This window comes from Rattus norvegicus, chromosome 18 (assembly GCF_021556685.1).
Source record: "Rattus norvegicus strain SHRSP/BbbUtx chromosome 18, alternate assembly SHRSP_T2T, whole genome shotgun sequence".
Taxonomy (NCBI): domain Eukaryota; kingdom Metazoa; phylum Chordata; class Mammalia; order Rodentia; family Muridae; genus Rattus; species Rattus norvegicus.
The window spans coordinates 58,570,158-58,590,344 of NC_141551.1; the positions used below are offsets into that span (position 1 = coordinate 58,570,158).

General features: G+C 42.3%; 1 protein-coding gene across 16 annotated transcripts in view; it reads right to left on the reverse strand.

Annotated features, from left to right (window-relative positions):
* Piezo2 (piezo-type mechanosensitive ion channel component 2) overlaps window positions 1-20,187 on the reverse strand; it is a 372,639-nt gene that overhangs the window by 44,074 nt on the left and 308,378 nt on the right. For 7 of the 16 annotated variants that reach the window (XR_015642301.1, XM_087592762.1, XM_087592766.1 and 4 more), the window contains 7 exon segments: window positions 18,363-18,606; window positions 15,454-15,550; window positions 14,347-14,506; window positions 10,243-10,332; window positions 8,282-8,403; window positions 7,116-7,187; window positions 2,952-3,058 (listed from right to left, as the gene is read on the reverse strand). Coding sequence is in view for 14 of the 16 variants with exons in the window: in XM_087592762.1 (XP_087448888.1) it covers window positions 2,952-3,058; window positions 7,116-7,187; window positions 8,282-8,403; window positions 10,243-10,332; window positions 14,347-14,506; window positions 15,454-15,550; window positions 18,363-18,606 (892 nt within the window). In the remaining 2 variants the exon portion in view is untranslated. 16 annotated transcript variants of the gene reach the window in all.

The following is a 20,187-nucleotide window of genomic DNA, read 5'->3' on the forward strand; positions in this document are numbered from 1 at the left end:
ATGACGTTGCGGTTCAATCTAACTCACACCTGACTTGGTGGCTTGTCTAGGGTGTCAGACTTTTCTTTTTCTTTTTTTTTTTCGGAGCTGGGGACCGAACCCAGGGCCTTGCGCTTGCTAGGCAAGCGCTCTACCACTGAGCTAAATCCCCAACCCCGGGTGTCAGACTTTTAACTACATGACCGGAAGGGGAAAGTGTTTTGGAAGTATACACACAAAGTCTGAGGGCTCAGTGTGTGTGTGTGTGTGTGTGTGTGTGTGTGTGTGTGTGTGTGTCTGACTTTATCTTAAAGTTTATGTTTGGAAAATGAGATTTGGTTTTTATCAAAAGGCCATTAGGCAAAAATGTATAGATTCTTTTAAACAGAGAGAGTGTTATTAGAGTGGGGATTCTTAACTCCAATTGGTAACATTGTATAATTTGTCCTCAAACTGGACTGTGATCCAGAAGCTTCTAAATCCATCAATCAATCATCTGTAGCTTTGTCTTAAGTAACACAAAAGGGATGGATCAATTGTAACCTCTCTCTTTAATAATTTTAAAATTATGAGTTATGGATTTTATATGTACTCCTAAAGAAGAAAAGATAAAGTCCCCACAGCAGCAGCGACTATTAATTCAAGTCATTTAAATTCTGCAATTTAAAGTGAAAGGCAGTCGGAGGGTGAGTTCTGTGGCTCTAGGTAGAGCAGCAATTGGGCCTCACCTTCGAGCTTTACAGAGACTCAGAATTTCAGGTCCATATGACCAGTGGGAACAGAGTAAGCACGGAAATGAGATCATTAGAAAAAGGCAAGGCACACTGGTCTCTGTCACTGTCCCAACTGTTTGCTTGAATTCAAGGATCATCATATCATAATGACCCAAGTGATTTAGAGCTCAGGCCTGGCTGAGTTTGGAAGGAAAAGCACGGTACTACAAAATACAAGATGGATGAATTTTTCCTTGTGGATTTTAATAACGAGATGACTGTGATATGGGCAGTCGACTGACGTCCAGCGTGTATTAGATGAATGAAACAAATGTGTAGCTAAACTGAATTCAGTAGCACTGTTGTGCTCTGGGAGTGAGCAGCGAGGAAAGGAGGTATGCTGGATACAGGAACTAGACAATTGGATCCAAATGAGGAGGCCGAAGGCTAACAAGAAGCTGAAAAGGGGACATATTTAGGGGAGGTTTTTTTTTTTTTGTTTTTTTTTTAAGATTGTTCAGATTGTTTTTTACCAGCTTTCTGAGAAAAAATATTAACATTTTACTCACGGTCAACTGATGCATGCAATCAGATGTAACCCTCTTAAAATGAGGTATAACTTACATAAAAGTATGAAGAGAGAAAGTTCACGCATATCTGCATTTTCTCTTTCTATTTTTGATTATCTCAGGTGGTGTCTACTTTAAAAAGTAGTAAAATGGTAAGAAGTCTGGCTCCTTAGAACTGTTTTTGAAAGACTCCATGTTTTATATCCGTATGGTATTTTCAATGTACAAGTCATAGAAGAGAGAAAATGTAGATATCAGAATGTTTTACTAAAGTTTCTACGGAGCAGAGAGCCACACGCTACACATCAGTAAAACATGAAATACCTTTGCAGCTCTGATTAAATACTGAAGAATAGTTTTGGGAAGTTTAATGACAGACTTTGGCAAGGCTAAAATGGCTGAGGCAAACTTCCCAATAGCTCTCTACAAAGAAGGACAAAGCAAGAGTAATTAGTAGGAAAAAAAACCCAACCAAACAAAAGTTAACAGTTTAAAATATGATGTTGCACGGGTTTGTCTCTACGATTAATGTGGAGGTTAAAACAAGCCAATCACCGAAGCTAGAATAAAAATGTCCTGGGTTTAGAAGTTAGGAAAAAGCAGACTCAGTCAAAGCATGTAGTCCATAAACACAGGGAGGATGGTCCATGTTCTCTTCTTGCTGCATGGTAAGTGGTGGTTAGTATAAAATTTATTAGATAAAAAGTAAAGCTGGTAAGTCATTAGTATTTGGCAAACACCTTCATTCATGTACACAAACATGGTCACTGAACACACAGAGAAGCAATTGAGCCAGGGAGGCAACATCACACACCAAGGAGTCTCCACAAACCACTTGGCTTTTTGATGTCATCACAAAGACCAGGCATTTGAGCTTGCCCAGTTATGAGAGCCCTGTCTAGGGAAAAATTCGTAGCCTTATCATGGGTAACCAGGGGGTTTTGTGGATATCTTTCTACATGGCCTGTACTATGACCAATGGGATATAGCTGTTCTAGCCTGTGGTCCAGAGTTAGAGAAACATGTACAAAGAGTTTGCCTCCCCCCCGTGCACTCATTTTCAAGAAGGATGGATCACATCCTACTCCCAAGAACAACTGTGTTGGCAGGTGGGTCAGAGCCGAGGTTGAGTCAGCAGGTTCCTGAACAGAGAGGTCTCAGCTGAAAAGGATCAGAACTGGGCTGGCTGTTTATGGTCTCTATTTAGTATTCTGATATCATTAGCAGTACCAAAAAAGATGAAGTGAGTTTTCAAGGTCTAAACACAGTATTCAATTGATTGTTTCAAAGCAGAGCACCTGTATTATTTACACAATCAACTCTTTCACACAGGGAACTTGTGAGTCCAGTATTCAAGCAATCGGAGGTGATGCTGAGAAACCTGTCTGCTTGCAACAGAATTTTTTTTCTTTTGCTTAGGTCATCCAAGTTGCTTTGATGTCAGGACGAAGAGCTGACCCACATCCTGTTCATGTGAAGTGGTTTGTAGGACATTACTGAGAGGGGGCAGTGCTGCAGTTTAATTAGAAATACAACTCAAGAGATCCGGATATCCACCAGAAGACTCTGAGGGCACTCACAGGAGTGCAGAGGAGGTCTTTCAGGCCTGCAAGCAAGACTTGTTCATTAAAAACCAACAGCTGCATTTCTACCTAGTGACGGCCGCCATTGTCCCCCTCCCTCTAATTACCTGGAATGCGGACTTCCGTGGTGGTTCTTCATCCTCCTTTTTGAGTTCCTCTTCTTCCTCCTCTTCACTATCCGTTTCAAACAAATAATAATCTCCACTCCTGACCACTAAGCAGAACAAAATATTTGCTTACTTCTCGAAAGAGACACGAGAAACCTGGGGGCTTATTAATGAAATGCACACCCCCCCCAAAGATACACAGACGGCCCTCAAGAAGACCACAGCAAGAGATGTTAGCAGGAGGAAACAGATATAAAGAAACTGTTTTAGTCTAGGGCTATACAGTGCTGGCATGGCTGGGTCTACAGAGCATGAGGCCTTGTCTGTGCCATTTAAGAGATCAGCAACCATGGGGTTGACCCGACAATTTCTTCCTTCTTCACTGTTTTATAGGGCTGAATCCATTTGGAGATGCCAAGATACTTGAACACCCTTGCTTCGCAATTCATCAATTTTGATCATCTAGACAAAGGCCAGAGTGAAGTGGAAGATTTGGCATGGTCTGGTACAGACAACCAACCAGGCTGACCCGGGATGAAGGCCAGTGCCACCAGCCTCTACTTCACTTTAATACTATGCAGACCTGGCAACACATGAGGCAACAGAAGACGAGACATTTGAACAAGTTAAAAAAAACAAAATAAAATAAACAACAACAACAACAACAACAACAACAAACACGTTGCCACAAAGAGGAAAAGGGTAGGTAATATCAAAAAACAAAACAAGATAACAGCATAACAGCATTGTGTCTGACTTTTTTTTTTTCAAATGGCCACGGGACTGATTGAGAACAGCATTCTTGGTCCATAGGGTTTAGCTCTGTCATACTTCTGGTCAACAAGCCACTCCCTGGGAACATAATGAAATCCAAGGGGAACTCTACTGACCATCAGGTGCAAAGCACAAACAGTATGGCCTGCTTCTGCCCCTTCTGACACTTGCCCTGCAAGAACATACTGTCTGTGTCAGGAATAGGAAAAGAGAAATCCGAGATGTCTTTAAGACAATTAGGGAATTCAGTCCTTATATGTTTGAAAACTTTTGAATTTAATAGAGAAGAGAGATCCCTTCTGATGCTACAAGAACTGTACCATCATTATGGGAAAGCACAGTCATGATTTCTAATTGTATATGGGATTGCATCTCTGAAGTGAGAGAATTGCAATGTTTTAAGCTGTAATTTGGACTTATACCTGATAAGGTAATAGGAAACCTTGGCTTGTTTAAAACTAGTTGCTTGAATGTCACTGGCTATGGTCAAACAGTTGAACCATTTCGTCTATTGTGTCAGATGACTCTGAGCCTTCATTCAAGAAGATGCAGAGTGAACGAATTGGGCCTTATATCCTTGAACAGAAGCACTGTGATTTGTTACTCATGTTTTGAAGGAAAAAAAAAAACAGGCCTAGAGGATTGGGTCCAGGCCCGAGGGAATCAATGCAATACAACATAAGGTAATAATAAGCAAGAACAAACCAAAACCATAGCATTACATTTGACAGTGAGGGAGACTATTAAAGTAATGCCTTCACTTAAGCTGAGAGATTTTGCAGGGAAGTTTTTGTGGACTCTGCATCAAATGGTCTAGTGGGACAAACACAGGGCATTATGGGACGGAGCATTTTACCCTCATTATAGGCATAAAGATCAACAGTAGCTGGAGTTGTATTCAATCATACCTTCCATCATTATTATTCATAGGGTTGAGCCCAAATGATGTTCATCTTAAGCATTGATGTTATTATTAGTAATATCACAAATTTATTATATAAACAAGTGAAACTGGTACACTTGATGCAGTGAAATGTTTTTTTTTCAAGTCTCTTAGTCCTTCAGAAAATATTGTTGAAGCAAAGCGAGGGAAGTCAAACACTTAGCGTGGGCTGCTGGTGATAATTTGAAAAGTACATTGTACAAAGTAAAGCACAAATACAATGTAAAAAGTCCGCATACATCAGTGTATATGAAGACAATGCCTCCAGGCTGTGTCCAGACAGAGATCACAGATGTTGGTGTCACTGATAAATTACTTAGTACGGAACTAACTTTTAGACTCCCACCACTACTCGTGTCCACAGAAACTTGACGCTTTATGCCAGATGTGTATCAATAAAGCAAGGTTAGGTATTGATTAGGTCACATGGAACTGATCCAGAGACACACTCCACTGGGAAGGAAGGTATCATTGAACAGCAATAATGCAGTCCTGTGTGTGTGCATAGGTTTGGAACTACCAAATTTGCCACCACTGCTTGTGCTGACGTTTTTGCTGCCGACCAACCATCTCAACAAGCATCCTTATTAATAGACACTGCATCTCCACGTAAGCTGAGCATCTCTCAGAAAGGATTCGAATGCCCAGCCCAGACACTCAACAGATGAAAATCAAGGTCCTCTAATAACATTCTTCCAGATCTAAAGGTAAATGCTGGAGCATTAAGAGTTAAAAGCAATCAAGGACACAGTCTTCCCCTTTTGTTCCTTTCAAACTTGGAAAGGAAGATACACTGTTCAGAAGAAATTTAGTACCACACGTAGAATACAATTCCAAACCATGTGTTACAGACAGGTCTCCATTATTGCACAGTGACGTGTCATAACAAGGCACACAAAGTTGATTATCAGAAGAGTTTGGTATAATGAGGGTGAAATGAATCGGAAAATCCTAATGCCATTAACCATCACTGGGAGTTGAGCTGTTACCAACATGGACAGTGATTATCGAAGACCATATCCAAGTCTTTTGATATGAGTTAGATGCTGAAATGGAGAGACTGCAATGGGAATTTACCCACTCATTATGGTGTGATTTATGAAATGGATAGGTCACATTAAATTAGCAAAGGCCCTTTAAAAACAGAAAAGTAGGCACAGTTTACTTGTGACTTGATAGAATAGGCATTTAGTGCTGTTCACATGTTGTTAACCTAATAATGGCAGACAGAAATGCCACATGGATGTTCAACTTGAACCTTTGAATGTGGCAGAAAATGAAGTGGAACTCATTGCCACGCTCTCCTTTTTAATTTTAACCATGCTGCTGAAATTAAATATTAAAGGTTTACATCTAATTAAATCCAAAGATAGTAAGCAACTTTCAAATTTCATGCTATTTAAACTGCCTTGCTGATTTTACAAGACACCAATTGCAGGTGGCAGTGAAACTCATGGAAAAAACCATGCCTAATGTAGTTTTCTAATGGTTTCCTACCAACAGGGTTGTTCTTAGCACTGTGTGAGTTTCTTTGTCTGAGCAAACAAGTCGTGGATATATAGCATAAGCCAAAAAAGGGTGAAAGATACTACACATTATTTTCAAAATAATAACTTCTCACTCTTCTACTATACCTAAGGAATCCAGGAAGTCTAGATTATAATGGGTCATTCCATTATAAAACTATTGGCCAGTATTGGCCTTTACAGAACACATATAGCCATTGGTGTCTGTAACCACACATCCACTTCTATCATCAGGAGGAAAACACATTGTAGTTTATGTGGCTAGCAGATGCTATTTTCCTGGTTTTTGCTATGAGTTGGTCACATCTGAGGCTGTGCTGCTTCCTGGGCCTGGGTGGTCAGGGGTATCGATTGTTGCCGAATCATTTTGAGATTTGGAGGAATTAAAGAACAATGTAAATGCATTTTTAGGCTATCTGTCACCTGTATACTAAACACATTCCTAAAAACTCTTAAATGCAAATAAAAATCAAAGCTCTGGGAAGACAGGGAGGGAGGCTCATTGACATCCATGCCCAGTGCCTTACAAAGAGGGTCACAGACACTTTTAACAGAGCAGTCATCCTTTAGAGTCCCAGCAGGAGTCAAAATTATCCTTAAGGGTTTTAAACCACACATGGAAAGGGAGCACAGCTCTTGACCACAGATTTAGATCGTGCCCTTAGTTCTTTGCTTTCTTACATAATACTTTCTACATCACATCTTTGACTTGCTTTAGTCACCATGCTAATTTCTCAGAAAGAATTGGTCCTTGGGGGCCCAGGGACCCATTAGCACAGCAGTGTTCTTACACTCTGACCCCCTATCAAGTCACAAGGGTCAAACCATGCATGGGGCACACAGGTCATGGGGAGCCTGAATTCTGGTCAAGGATATAAGGGTTAGAACTGATGAGATTGGAAGAGGATCAAGAGAACCTACTGGAAGCATGATCAACCCAAGGCCGCCACCACTGCTTTTTTTTGCCCTTGGCTTTCTGTTTGTCTGCTTCTCCTAAAATGAAATATGTCCAGACATTAATTCTTCGGAAGTGAGCACACAAGTTTTGAAAACCCCGCTTTAACAACTCAAATCGTCAAATCTAGGTAAGTTGCAAAAACACATCAGAGGCCAGGAAAAGGAAGTCTGCTAACTATAGAACTACTCATATGCTGAAACAGTCCCCTGCAAAGGTAAGCACTGAACATTCTTGATAGTATACTACTCCTTCACTCTCTTGACAGTATACTACTCCTTCACTCTCTTGACAGTATACTACTCCTTCACTCTCTTCCTAGGGTCTAAAGGCATGTAAAGAAAGATTAAAAAGGAAGTATTCATCGAAAATGTGTCTTACACTGAGGTTTCTATTTTTATTTTTTTAATTAAATTAATATGAAAGAATCATTGCCCATTTTAAAGAAGGACTTAGTGGTAAACAAGTCATTAACATGCACCAAGCACAAGAGTAGGACTTTTTCTCTTGATAACGTCAGTAGTCAGTACATGATTGGAGGACGGTTACTGCTAATGTAGAGAATCTAGGAACTTGACAGAGACCATGCACTGTTTTTTGTTTTTTGTTTTTTGTTTTTTTTTTTTAAATTCCCCAAAGTGGAAAAGCATGCAGGCTTCCTAACAAAACTGTTAAATCTGTAATTGGATAAATCTATAATTAAATATAATAATAAGTTCTATGTTTCACAGTGAACTCCTTATGATGAGTAACAGCTGAACATTGAACTGTAAATATTCACAAGGGACACAAAGTGTGCATGCATATTTAATTTTTCATGTTGAGTTTGTAGACACTCAAGGCAGCGTATCTAAAACCTCTTCTCTAATGGAACAGATTAAGCAAAAACCATGCCAATTTCTTTAGAAATATGTCTGTGAACTAAACCAGGCTGTGTTCATTAAAGGAATCACGTTGAAGAGTAGATGCTTACAAAATTATTCATTCACTAAATACATGCTAATGAAGCAAACATATCTAGTCACATTGGGAGGCTCCTGACAGCACGGAAACAAGTGGTACTTTGCAGCCCTACCAACAGCATGCCGTTATCGGATGTCAAAGCACTCAGTAAGACGAAAATGTGACATACTTTCATCGTCTTCTTCTGAGACTTTCTGGATGTCCTGGCCTTCCCCTGACTCCTGGGTCAAGCTCAGCATCCTCTCCTTACCCTTTTTGTACTTTTGCTGCCGGGCTTTGATGCGATCCATCCTAAAAATAAGGCAGTGTTAACAACAAAAAAGAGCGCATGCGCAGTAGCCATGTCGTCAAGGCTAAGCACCGTGGGTGCCTATTGTGTATCCGAGCGTCTGAATCCATGAGAAAGGTGCTCAGTTTACTTTGAAGTAGTTAAGCACTATGAGACCATTGTTTATCAGCAATAAATAACTCATACACACACGAGGGGAGGGGCAGGGAAAGGGAGAGGAGAGGAGAGGGGAGGGAGGGAGGGAGAGGGTGAGACACCACGGTACTCCGTGTTTCATAGATACTAGGGTTAGTAATAATTATCAATAGTCACGATGCTAAGGTTAGCTTTTGGTATCTGTTCTCATTTTGCATCATAGCCAGTCTGATGACAGCACATTATATATAACCAAATGTTTTACATTTTTTTTGTTAATTTTATGTGGACGAGTGTTTCCCCTGCACTCATGTATGTATATGTCCCATGTGCATGCCTAGTGGCTGCAGAGGACCAAAAAGGACATCGGATGCGCTGGAGCTAGAGTTGTAGGTAAGTGCTGGAATAGAGCCCAGGTCTGCTGGAAGATCAGCCAAACTCCAATGGCTGAGCCATGCCTTCTGCTCCAGGGTTGCATTCTTAACCAGATACAAAGAGTCCAGTCTCACCGGAAGTGAGAGAAGATTCTAAAGGCAGAGCAATTCTACATGTGTTCGTCCACTGTGTCGGAGCTAGAGAGAACCGTAAGAGTTGCAGCACACTGCCAGAACATTACAGTTTGCACATTCATCTCAGGCTTCTGTGTAAACAGCCATGCTGTGGAATAATCTAATTTATTTAAGAGAATACCTTCCAAGGGCTAGAAACTGGGAACTGAGGTCAAAAGGGAATGAAGATGCTCTTATAAACTCTGGGGACTTTCTTGAAAGGATGGGACAGGGTTTCCACTTTCTTGAAAAAAAAGTATCCAGGGTTCAAATTCTCTGGATATTAGCCTTTAAACATTAAATCAAAATACAGATGTTTACTAGTTCTTAGAAGTTTGACCCATTGCTAGAAAATTCTTTATGATTGAACTCTCAAATTTCCTGAGTCCTGTCAGCCCTCCCCTGTCCCATATCAACCGACCCCTGTTCCATGTCAACCTATCCCTGACCCAAGTCAGCCCTCCCCTGACCCATGTCAGTCGACCTCTGTCCCATGTCAGCCCACACCTGTCCCATGTCAGGCCACCCTGTCCCATGTCAGCCTACCCCTGACCCATGTCACCTCACCCCTGTCTCATCCAGGATGATGTGGTAGGAAAAGTGTCGAGTCAGATTGGGAAGAGTCTAGTCACACCAGTGCTGTTTCTAGTTCCTGTGGACCCTACATGTCAGAGCCCATCCATTTTCCTGAACATGCATTGTATTATTTCAAAAGATGCTTCTGATGCTGACTCCATATTTATTCCCTGAATCCAGAAATGCTTGGCTTCTTTCATTACTTTGTCATTATTCACAAAAGCTCATAAGGGACAACTGTGCACTCTAATTGAACAACACCAAATGATCAGAGAACTTCAACGACCAGCTCAGGACTCTAGATGAAGTAACTGAATTTGTGCTGTCTCCCTGCCCTTTCCCAAGATAGCGCCTTTCCCACATCCTGTAGCTACCATCCTGTTAAACTGCCTTCCTCTCCAGCATAGCAGGGTTAGTGCCTTATCTGACAGAGCAATCAACACTCACTATACAGTGTGGACCAGTCTTTAGACATCCCCTTCATTGTTAGACAAGGATACCCTTTTCAGGGGTCAGAGCCAAGAAATGGTTGTATAGACTGATGCAAAAGGGGCAGAGAAGCAGAGGGAAGAGTGTCCTTACTGTCTCTTCAGCTGGTCCATGGATTTTTTCTCTTCTTCAATTCTTGCCTTTACAGCTTTCACAATTGTAGCCTGGAAAAGTTCGGCCCCTCTGAAATAAAGTTGGGAACAGAAAAAGAAATCAATATTCTTTTGATTGAAATCAATCAAAAGTCCCGCTCAACTTTTCCTGGAGATGATCAGAGGTCATGACATCCTTTTATTGGGACTGACAGACCTTTCCTGGCTGAAGTAACCTGCTTCTTCTGGGTGCTCTTTCAGAGTGACTAAACAATGAAGAAAATAGCCCCTTGGGAGTAGGTGGGCTTTCTGCCACCCCCGAAGGCCAGTGGAGAGAAAATGTTTTGCTTTTCAAACACTAAATGATTTCAATTGTGTGCCACACATTTATCAAGTGACATTCACTTCTAGTAAAGGACATAGCTTCAGGCTTCTAGACTTACAGAGCAGTGTTTCTCAACCTTCCTAATGCTGCGACCTTTTAATACAGTTCCTCCTCCCGACCATAACATTATTTCATTGCTACCTCATAACTGTAACCTTGCTACTGTTATGAATCGTAATGTAAGTTTATCTGTCTTTTCTGATGGGCTTGGGCAACTCTTGTTAAAGGGGCATTAGACCCTTACAAAGGGGTTGTGACCCACAGGCCATGCATGGCTGTCCTAGAGGGACTAGTGGTCCTGAGACAGGAAGTCGCTGAGCTACTCACACATATCCTTTCCATTGTCATCCTTTTCCTTGTACGACAGGGAAAGGAGCAGAGTCCTCTTGCCAATGGCATGGCTTGGGCTCCAGGTCCCTTCCTTGCCTTCTTGCTTTGCTCGATGTCTGAGGAATTTATGCATTTTTCACATTTCCATTCCTGCAATACCTCTGTCTCTGTCTCTCTGTATTTCTGTGTGTCCCTCTCTGTGTCTGTCTGTCTCTGTCTCTCTGTGTGTCCGTCTCTGTGTCTCTCTGTCTGTCTGTCTCTTTTTCCCTCTCTCTCTGTCCCTCTCTGTTTTTCTCTGTATTTGTCTCTGTCTCTCTGTGTCTGTGTCTGTCTCTCTCTGTGTGTCTGTCTCTGTGTCTGTCTGTCTGTCTGTCTGTCTCTTTTTCCCTCTCTCTCTGTCCCTCTCTGTTTTTCTCTGTATTTGTCTCTGTCTCTCTGTGTCTGTGTCTGTCTCTCTCTGTGTGTCTGTCTCTGTGTCTGTCTGCCTGTCTCTTTTTCCCTCTCTCTCTGTCCCTCTCTGTTTTTCTCTGTATTTGTCTCTGTCTCTCTGTGTCTGTGTCTGTCTCTCTCTGTGTGTCTGTCTCTGTGTCTGTCTGTCTGCTTCTCTCTCCATGAGTGTACTGCATGCAGATATTTGTGTGGATACAGTCACCCATGTGGGCAAGTGCAGAGGCCAAAGGGTGCTATTGATATTGGGTTATCTTCCTCAATCCTTTTCCACATTATTTTTTAAAAAATACTTATTTAGTCTTTTATTATAAGTTTGTGAGTAAGTCTGTGTGAAGATCAGTACAGGTCTCTGGAGGTCAGTGGTGTCGGATCCTTCTGGAGTTACAGGCAGTTGTGAGTTGAGTCAGTTGACGTGGATTCTGGGAATGGGACTTGGGCCCTCCCTCTACAAGAGCAGTCTTTGCAGTATTGAACCCTCACCTCTCCTGACCCTCCCTCCACGCTATTTTTTTAAGGCGAGATCTTTCCCTGATATGGAACTAGTCATTTTGGTTAGATTAGATGGACAGCGACTGCTGGGGTTCTGGCTGTCTCCAACCTCCAGGGCTGGGGTTACCAGTGCACAATGCCACACCTGCATTTTTAGATGGATCCTGGGGACCGGGACTCAGGTCCTCATGCTTGTGCGGCAAACATTTTACCCACTGAGCATCTCCCCCAGACACAGGTGATAGACGTGCAAACTGATAGACACACCAAAGCTCTGCTAATCTAAGAAAGGAAAAAGGAGCCAGGTCCATCTCGTGCTTTCCTCTGTCTACCCAGACGTCACTGCCAGTGTACGGGCAGACACAAACCTTTGGTAACGATATCACTGTGGCTGTACCCCTGTCCTCCTCCTCTTACTCTACCCATTCTTTAGATTGCTTCTTGGAATGGAAGGCAGCCTAGTTCAAGCCATGAAATTGGTAACACACCCTTGACAGGCTCTCACGGACTCCCAAATGTTTCTTACGTCACAGCCACTATTGCCTGAATGTTCGTGTCATGTTAAAATCCTAATGCCCAAGTGACAACATTCGGAAGTAGGGCCTTGCAAGATGACTAATTTATAATTGGAATGAGTGTAGTAGGTCCAGGAAGTCTCTGGTCCTTTCTACCATAAGGGGACTTAGTGTAATGGCTACAGAGTCTCACTCACTAGACACCCAAACTGCTGGCAGTCCAACACTTGTCTTCTAGCTACTACAATGCTGAAAGATACATTTACGCTATGGTCAGCCTGCCTGCCATACCATGTTTCTCTCATGGCAATGCAGAGTCTAAGACAATTCTATCTCATTCTGGCATCTCTGAAAGGGATGTACTGGTCACTAAACATTATTATACTCATAAATTACAGCACTATTTTAGGTTAAATAAAGCTACAGTTAGCCTATGAAATGAGAGTACATGCTACAAGGGTGACCCCTATGTGACCCCAACTTGGGTGACAAAGGATAGAATCACACTCATATAAATGAACTTCTAACATAAATTCTTTTTTCCTGGCAGGTGAAGGGAAATTGGTGTTGTGAACACCTATGATTATATGCATGAACCTCAAGTTCAAAGACAGGAATTGGTCATTTCATATAGGAAATTAACTTAATGAGTGTTAGGTAGAGAACACTTTGGATCCTCTGCTGTCTGAGCAATGCCAGTTTCTCCAGACAAGTGCATACTGAGCTTCTGTCCCCTGCAAGCAGTGGCATGCCTGTTGGTGGCCTCTCATCTCCAGAGTCTTTTCTAAAACCAAAGAGAAGGGGTGGGAACTGGAGGAAGGGTGGAGTCCAAGGAGGGAAGCGTGACAATGTGAAGCTGCCCAGAGAAGATAATCAGGTGAGGTGGGGACGAAATTAAAAGGACAGGAAGAGTAGGTAGGAAAGGTCAGGGGACTAGAGAAGTGCTAGCTAGGTCCTGTGCTCAGTGTCTGAGCTATTTTGGAACTACTCCATTCTTTCCTTGGTGGCTAACTAATATTAACTAATAGTTAATATTCTCACTAACAGTGTATGAGGGTTCTGTCTCACCTCATCCCCATCAGTACTGAGTTTTTGGTTTTTCAGTAGGAGCCATTCTCACTGGGTGGGGGCGGAGAATAATGTCAAACTGTAGGTTTTTTTAATTTGCATTTGGCTGATAAACTATAATATTGAGCGTCAATGCATATACTTTTGGGACATTTGTGTATGTTCTTTCTTTTCACCCAAGCCTCCCCCTTTTGTGATGCAGAGAATCAAATGTACTTTTCCACTGAGTTGAATCCACTCCTATGTTGTCTCTGAGGGTTTATCTATTCAAATCATTTGCCACGGTGCTACTCACAGGTTGCTATCATTTACAGTAAGCCTTAATTACCACTAGAGTTGGGCAGATATTAAAATATGCTATTAAAATCTATCAATAACTCTGTGTTACTACTTACTATGTTTCACCTGGGCTGCTCTTAACTTCAATTGGCCAGCCTCAGGGCCATGTTTTTTTGACTCTTAACTCATGGCAACTTTTCTTCCTCCTCACCCCCTCTCCCCCGCCTGCATTCCCAGTTCACCTTCAACTTCTCAGCCCTGGGAACCCTACTTACCCCCACACTTCTGTCCAGTTATTGGCTATTGGCATTTTTATTCACCAATCAAAATTAACTTGGGGGCAAGGTCACATACGGTCACTTGGGTCTACATGAGGACTCCTCTCTGGGACAAACAAGTCTTGGGGGCTAAACTTAGCATTACAATACACAGCAAAAGACCAAACCTCAATACTGACAGGGGTTCTTCTTACGAGTCTATTTTAGATGTATCCAGTCCTTCAGGGAATGACATGTAAGCAATGTCAGATAGCGAAGGTCTAGCCGTAGTACATTCAGGGAGAGCTGTTGGTGGAAGCAGCCTGACCCACCTGGATGCCAGGATCTGGGATGCTTTAATGTCAGCCACGACATGCAGGAAATAGTAACTCATGAAGACTCTCCTCTGTAGCAGGAGAAACGCAAAGCAGATGCTGTCCCAGATGATCCCTGCCTCCCCACTGGGCAGCTTGCATCTGGAGTCATCTTCAGCTGAGACACAAGGCAGGGGAGAACCCAATGTAAATGAACACCCGTTTCTGTCCTCGTTGTTGTATAAAGTCTACAGAGCCAGGCTCGGGAAATCCCGCAGGCACATGAGTGAAACTCCGATGTTCTTATTCTTGATCTGAGTACCTCTTAAGCAAAACTATACTCCCCAAGTCTGAAATGAGCATGAGAGGGCCCCAGTGAACTGCTGACACTGTCCAACACATGAAAGCCCCTGGCATGGACTCCCCAAGAGCTATGGAGAAACAACATCTGGATGGCAGATGAAATGCTCTAATGTAGGAGTCCCACCCAGAATCAACTGAACACAGGCTAGTCTAGTAGAAGGCGGTGGCCACACATTTTATACTAAGCAATTTCCAGAGACCAGTGTAATCCTCTGCTAAGTACAGCCTAAATTAGAAACCACAGCCAAGAGTTCATGGTATCTAAATAGCCTTTCTGAGCCTCATGGAAGTGGACAGGTGCTATGACCTATGTTCTTGAGCTAGAGGCAAATGGCAGAAATAGCATTTCCAATTGTCTCTTGGAGGAAAACTATTCCAGAAATTCTAGGGCTCTTTCCAGTTGGCTTTCTGAGCCCAAAGTTCCCTCAGCTTCTTGAAGAGAGAAGGTCTGCAAACCTGAGGACTGTCCATTCTAACTGGAGCAACTGCACTTTTGAGAAGGTGGCTGGACTTGTTTTGAATCTTATTGGGGAAAGTACATGGAGTCACCTTTACTACCCCCATGTGGCGGGGCTCTGGGGGACACCCTGTGTTATAGGCCATTGTCCCTCACATAGTATCCTCCATAGTTTTCATCTCAGGGCAGAGTTGACTCCACCTCTAGCTCATTTCTCTGTGTTTTCCTCTAGGTTTTAAGTCAGAACAACATAGCTGCTCTTTCTTTTCTATATTTCTTCTCCCACACGGTCCTGTTATACTTACGCATTTTATAGCCTTTCACCGTGCAGGCCAGGCTGAACGCTTGGATCAGCCAGCAGCTGTTTCTCACCAGTGCACCGATGTATCCACAGGCTCCTATCTGAAAAGGAAATAAGGTAAACCTGGATCTCTGACTCTAGAAAACAACATTGATGTCTAAAGAACCCAGTGTGCAAGAATTCACTAGGACCCAATGGCAATGTTTCCAGAGCATCCCGTAGTGTGTGAAATAGCACTCTCCACACTGAATACATATAGTTAGCATTAGCTATTTGGAGAGCAATGCAAACTCAGAAGACACTCCTCTCAGTGGGAACAGGAAGGGGGTCTCCAGTGTGATGCTTCTGCTCTCGGAAGCACTGGTCTTTACAAAGAAAGCTGCCTACTGTAGGACAAGCCTTTACCCTATGGGAATGCACTAAAAGTCTTTGCTTTGAGTAGAATTATTTTCTCATAGGTCACATGACTCAAACTTACACTGATCCCTAGGAGATCAGCCCAGGTCTCAGTTTAAGAGTGGCCTTAGTGTGTGATACACTGCCCTCACATATATGAATCCAACATCCTAGGATTTCACCAACTTTGAATAGAAAATAGTTGCTCTGGGGGAGGACCTGTATTGAACCTACATATGTTTTTCCCTGTCATTGTCCCTTATTGTGTATTAAAGCATTCATTTGCATATAGGTGCTTGAAGTTTATATTTATACATTATCTGAAGAAAATATAAAACATAAAGGAGGATATATGTGGGCTCCATGAAAATGTTGCAATAAAAAGTAACTGAGATCCTAAATATTAGGGAGTCAGTGGCTGAAACCAATCCTTCAGAGAAATCACGGAAAGTCTACGTGCATGAAGACTTGTTTGACCAATCCTCTCAGTAAAGAAGTCTTTTCTGTTGGTTGTATGTAGTTCTTCCATAGTAATAAATTCTTACGTCCAGTTCCAATCCTGAGTTAGGTAGTTTAAATAAACACTAACCATTGCAAGTCAACACATGGGGTCAGCAACGCTATGGGGTCAGCTGTGCGTATGGCCCTTGGACACTCAAAAGCCTTTACTCCCCAAATAGCAGTTACTCAGCTTGGAGTCTGTAGCTGTGAAAATGAGAATGTAAACCTGGGCTCTAATCCCATGCCATTAAGTTTTTGTTCTTTTCCTCTGGGCAGGGACTGACCTCTTCAGTCTTTAGAGACTTTTCAATATGTTTTTGTCTGTTTGCCTCCAGTGAATGCTACCTCCTGCATTTTCTAGGAACGATAGTAGAAAAGGACATTCTGTTCACTCACCCCCAACATTGTAACTTTTGTTACCAGTGATTACGTTGTAATTATTTATAACAGAAGCTATCATCCCTTTCAAAATGTGAGTATCTCAAAGCACCCTAGTCGTCCTACTGCTATCTGGACCTTCAAAATGTATGAATATGTTTAGCAAAGAGCTAACCTATAATGTACTTTTGTAGAATGAATAAATGGATGGATGGATGGGTGGGTGGATTGATAAATTAATGGATGGAAACAGATATGAATGGATAGATAAAGGGGTGGATGGATAAATAAGTTGGTGGACAGATGGATGGATGGAAAGATGGACATATGGATAAATAGGTGGGTGTGGATGGATGGAAACAAGTGCATATGTCTGAATAAAGAAATGGATGGATAAACAGATTGATGGATGGGTAGCTGGATGAAGAGATAGTGTATCTGTATACTTCCCAGGATCAGCTCTTCCCATGAAATTAGCCTCAGAATGAGCCAGCAAGCTGCTGTCCTGTTTCACACCCCCAAAACTACCCCCAATATCACTCCCTGTGAAAATTGTGTTAGTGAGCTAAACTCTTAAATAAAGCCTGTATATTGTCAATTATCAAACTAATCATTCAGTAGACTGTACATAAAAATAAACAATTCAACTCTTCATGGCTAGACACACTTTCCTAGATCCCTAAACAAACTGGTTCACATGAAAAAGTCTTAAAAAATACACCTGGTAGTTTGACAAGTGGCTGCCTAGTGAACACCTTCATAAGAAGGTAGGAAGGGAAGAAGTAGGGACCATCACGGCGCTGTCCTATTAATGCATGACCGACCCACCACAGCCATGAGAGCAGGCACAAGGCTCATCAGTTATAGCCCAGTGGAGAGGCACTAGTATCTTCTGCTTAGGAAGGTTGTTGGTTAAGTTTTCTGTGGCACTAAAGAACGCCAGTGCTTGTGTAAGCGATGGGTGTGATGCTGGAGTTAGCCCTGAGCTGGACGAGTTACCTGTAACATTGGGATACAAGTTACCCCTGACCACAGCAAGCAATGTGCATTATTCCTCCACTGCACATGGTTACCTCACGTCCTCATCTAGATGTCTGCACTCAGAAATAACCTAGGGCTGAATTTTCTCCCTCATCTCTAGGGGCATAAAATGATTCTGCACCGAAAAGCCCTTTTCCCCTCATTTTCCACACAACAGAACATTCCAGAAAACATCTTACTTTGCCATACATTCTACAATTCTTTCTAGGCAACGCAGTTCCTTTTGGGTGAGCATGGTAAGATTTTGGAGGGTTCAGTAAAGCCTATTCAGTCATAAAAGGGCTGCTTCATAGAAACACGATGAGACACACAATCTTGTTCCTTGGGAAGGACAGGATTTGAAGTAGTAAATCATTTTAGATTTTATTCGTTGAATGCATCATCTCCTAGCATGTGACCCCAAATGGGGAACAGAAGCAGAAAGGATTCACTTAACACTGTAAAACCAAGAGTGACAGTCACTGAAGCCGGAACTTGCAGTGTCTTGGCTGCGACTTTTAAGAGTCACATGAGAAACTGGGCCTTTTAAGGAGCACCAAGTGAACTGTTTATTCTTGTACTGAAATCACAAGTATGTTATTAGTGGGAACCACTTACTGACAGTATGTTTTTCATGGTGATCACAAACACGTTGTATGCAATCAGCCAGTCCCAGTAGCGTAGGATGCTCTTGATGGGTTTCAGGAGCAGATCACCTCCAAAGAGCAGGAAATAGAAACAGGCCACCAGGTAACCCATGCAAAAGATGCTGATCCTGGTCGTTCCGGTAATGAAGATGATGGTGAGGACGAACCAGAAGAGGTAGCTGAAGATGATCACTTTGGACATGTCCAAGTAAGATCTGCAAAACAGACGCCGGGGCATGCAAAGGCATTGGCAACACAAGGAAAACCAAGAGCTCTTCTTTAAGGAGGGAAACCTCCTTTTTCACATTGAACTGGCCACGCGAGCCCCGTGCATAGGAAGCCCCTGCTGCATAGGAAGCCCCTACATTATTAGTCCTAGACAAATAATAAGTGGAGAAAAACCATGGGTAAGTATGCTCATGGTCATCTCATTCGAGGCTAATTTCTCACAAAACATTTTATGCCTACCACTTGAATATTCAAATTTCTCTTTGTCCTTCTCCTAGAGGCATGGATAATGTAGTGGCTTGCATATGCTCAGGGAATGGCATTATTTGGAGGTGTGGCCTTGTTGGAGTAGGTGTGGCCTTGTTAGAAGAAGTGTGTCACTGTGGGGGTGAGCTGCCATGCTCCCACCTTGATGATAATGGACTGAACCTCTGAACCTGTAAGCCAGCCCCGATTAAATGTTGTCCTTTTAAGAGTTGTCTTGGTCACGGTGTCTGTTCACAGCAGTAAACCCCTAACTAAGATAAATAATTATAAGGTAAAAACCATTCCAAGGTATAGGTGTCTCCTGCCTGGCAGGAAAATGAGCAACGGGTTCCTTTTAAGGAACTAGAAATTTATATTATTACATTACAGAGGATGCATACTACATACAAAAATTTCACTAGAAAAATTCTCCTCATAGATGAAAGAACAACTCTGATATTCTGTGTCTGGATGTCACTGGGCCCATGCAGGGTTCTCTGAAGGGCTGTCCATTCCCAGGGGCTTTACTCATGAAAGGTGAGACTGGAGTATAAGACCCAAGATTTTCTACAGTAACTAGCAGCGGGGATGCTTCTAGAGCCTGGGCTTCAGGTAGCAGGTATTATGGCTCTGGCCAGGAGTCTCCACTGCCTGTCCACCCCTTCACTGAGGCTTTGTTCCGGAAGCTTTTCCTCTTGGGTTTGTGGAAAAGAGTCAGAGAATAAATTCCAAATTTACTGATTGATTAATGGGCTATAATTTATAGAAGGTTAATAAATAATCTCTATAATGTATGCTCCAGTTTTGCAAGCAGTATTAGAAAACAAGGCGTGTCTTACTGCATTTATCAGATAGACAAACTTTTGACATTACTGATTTTAAGAATACAATTAAAGGGGTTGGAGATTTAGCTCAGTGGTAGAGCGCTTGCCTAGCAAGCGCAAGGCCCTGGGTTCGGTCCCCAGCTGCGAAAAAAAAAAAAAGAATAAAATAAAAAATATTTATTTCAGAATAACTGTAATCCTTTAGTTTTCTAAAATAAAAGTGGGAGGGCCATGATCATGATTAGCAAACCTGCTAGCTTCTTACACAGATAAAGTAGACTGTGACAGTATACACCCTGCCAGAGGTGGCCAGAGGGGTCGAGCTCTGGCTCAATGGAAGTTAAAGCATTTGGAATGGAGTCTGATGCCTAAAACAACCAGGCAATGGAAGCTTGATAAGTAATACTTGTAGGATATGGGCTCCATACAATCCAATGGAAATGGGACAAGAAGAGAATCAGAAGGGCTTTGCCCCCTGTGCTTACACTTTAGAAGAGC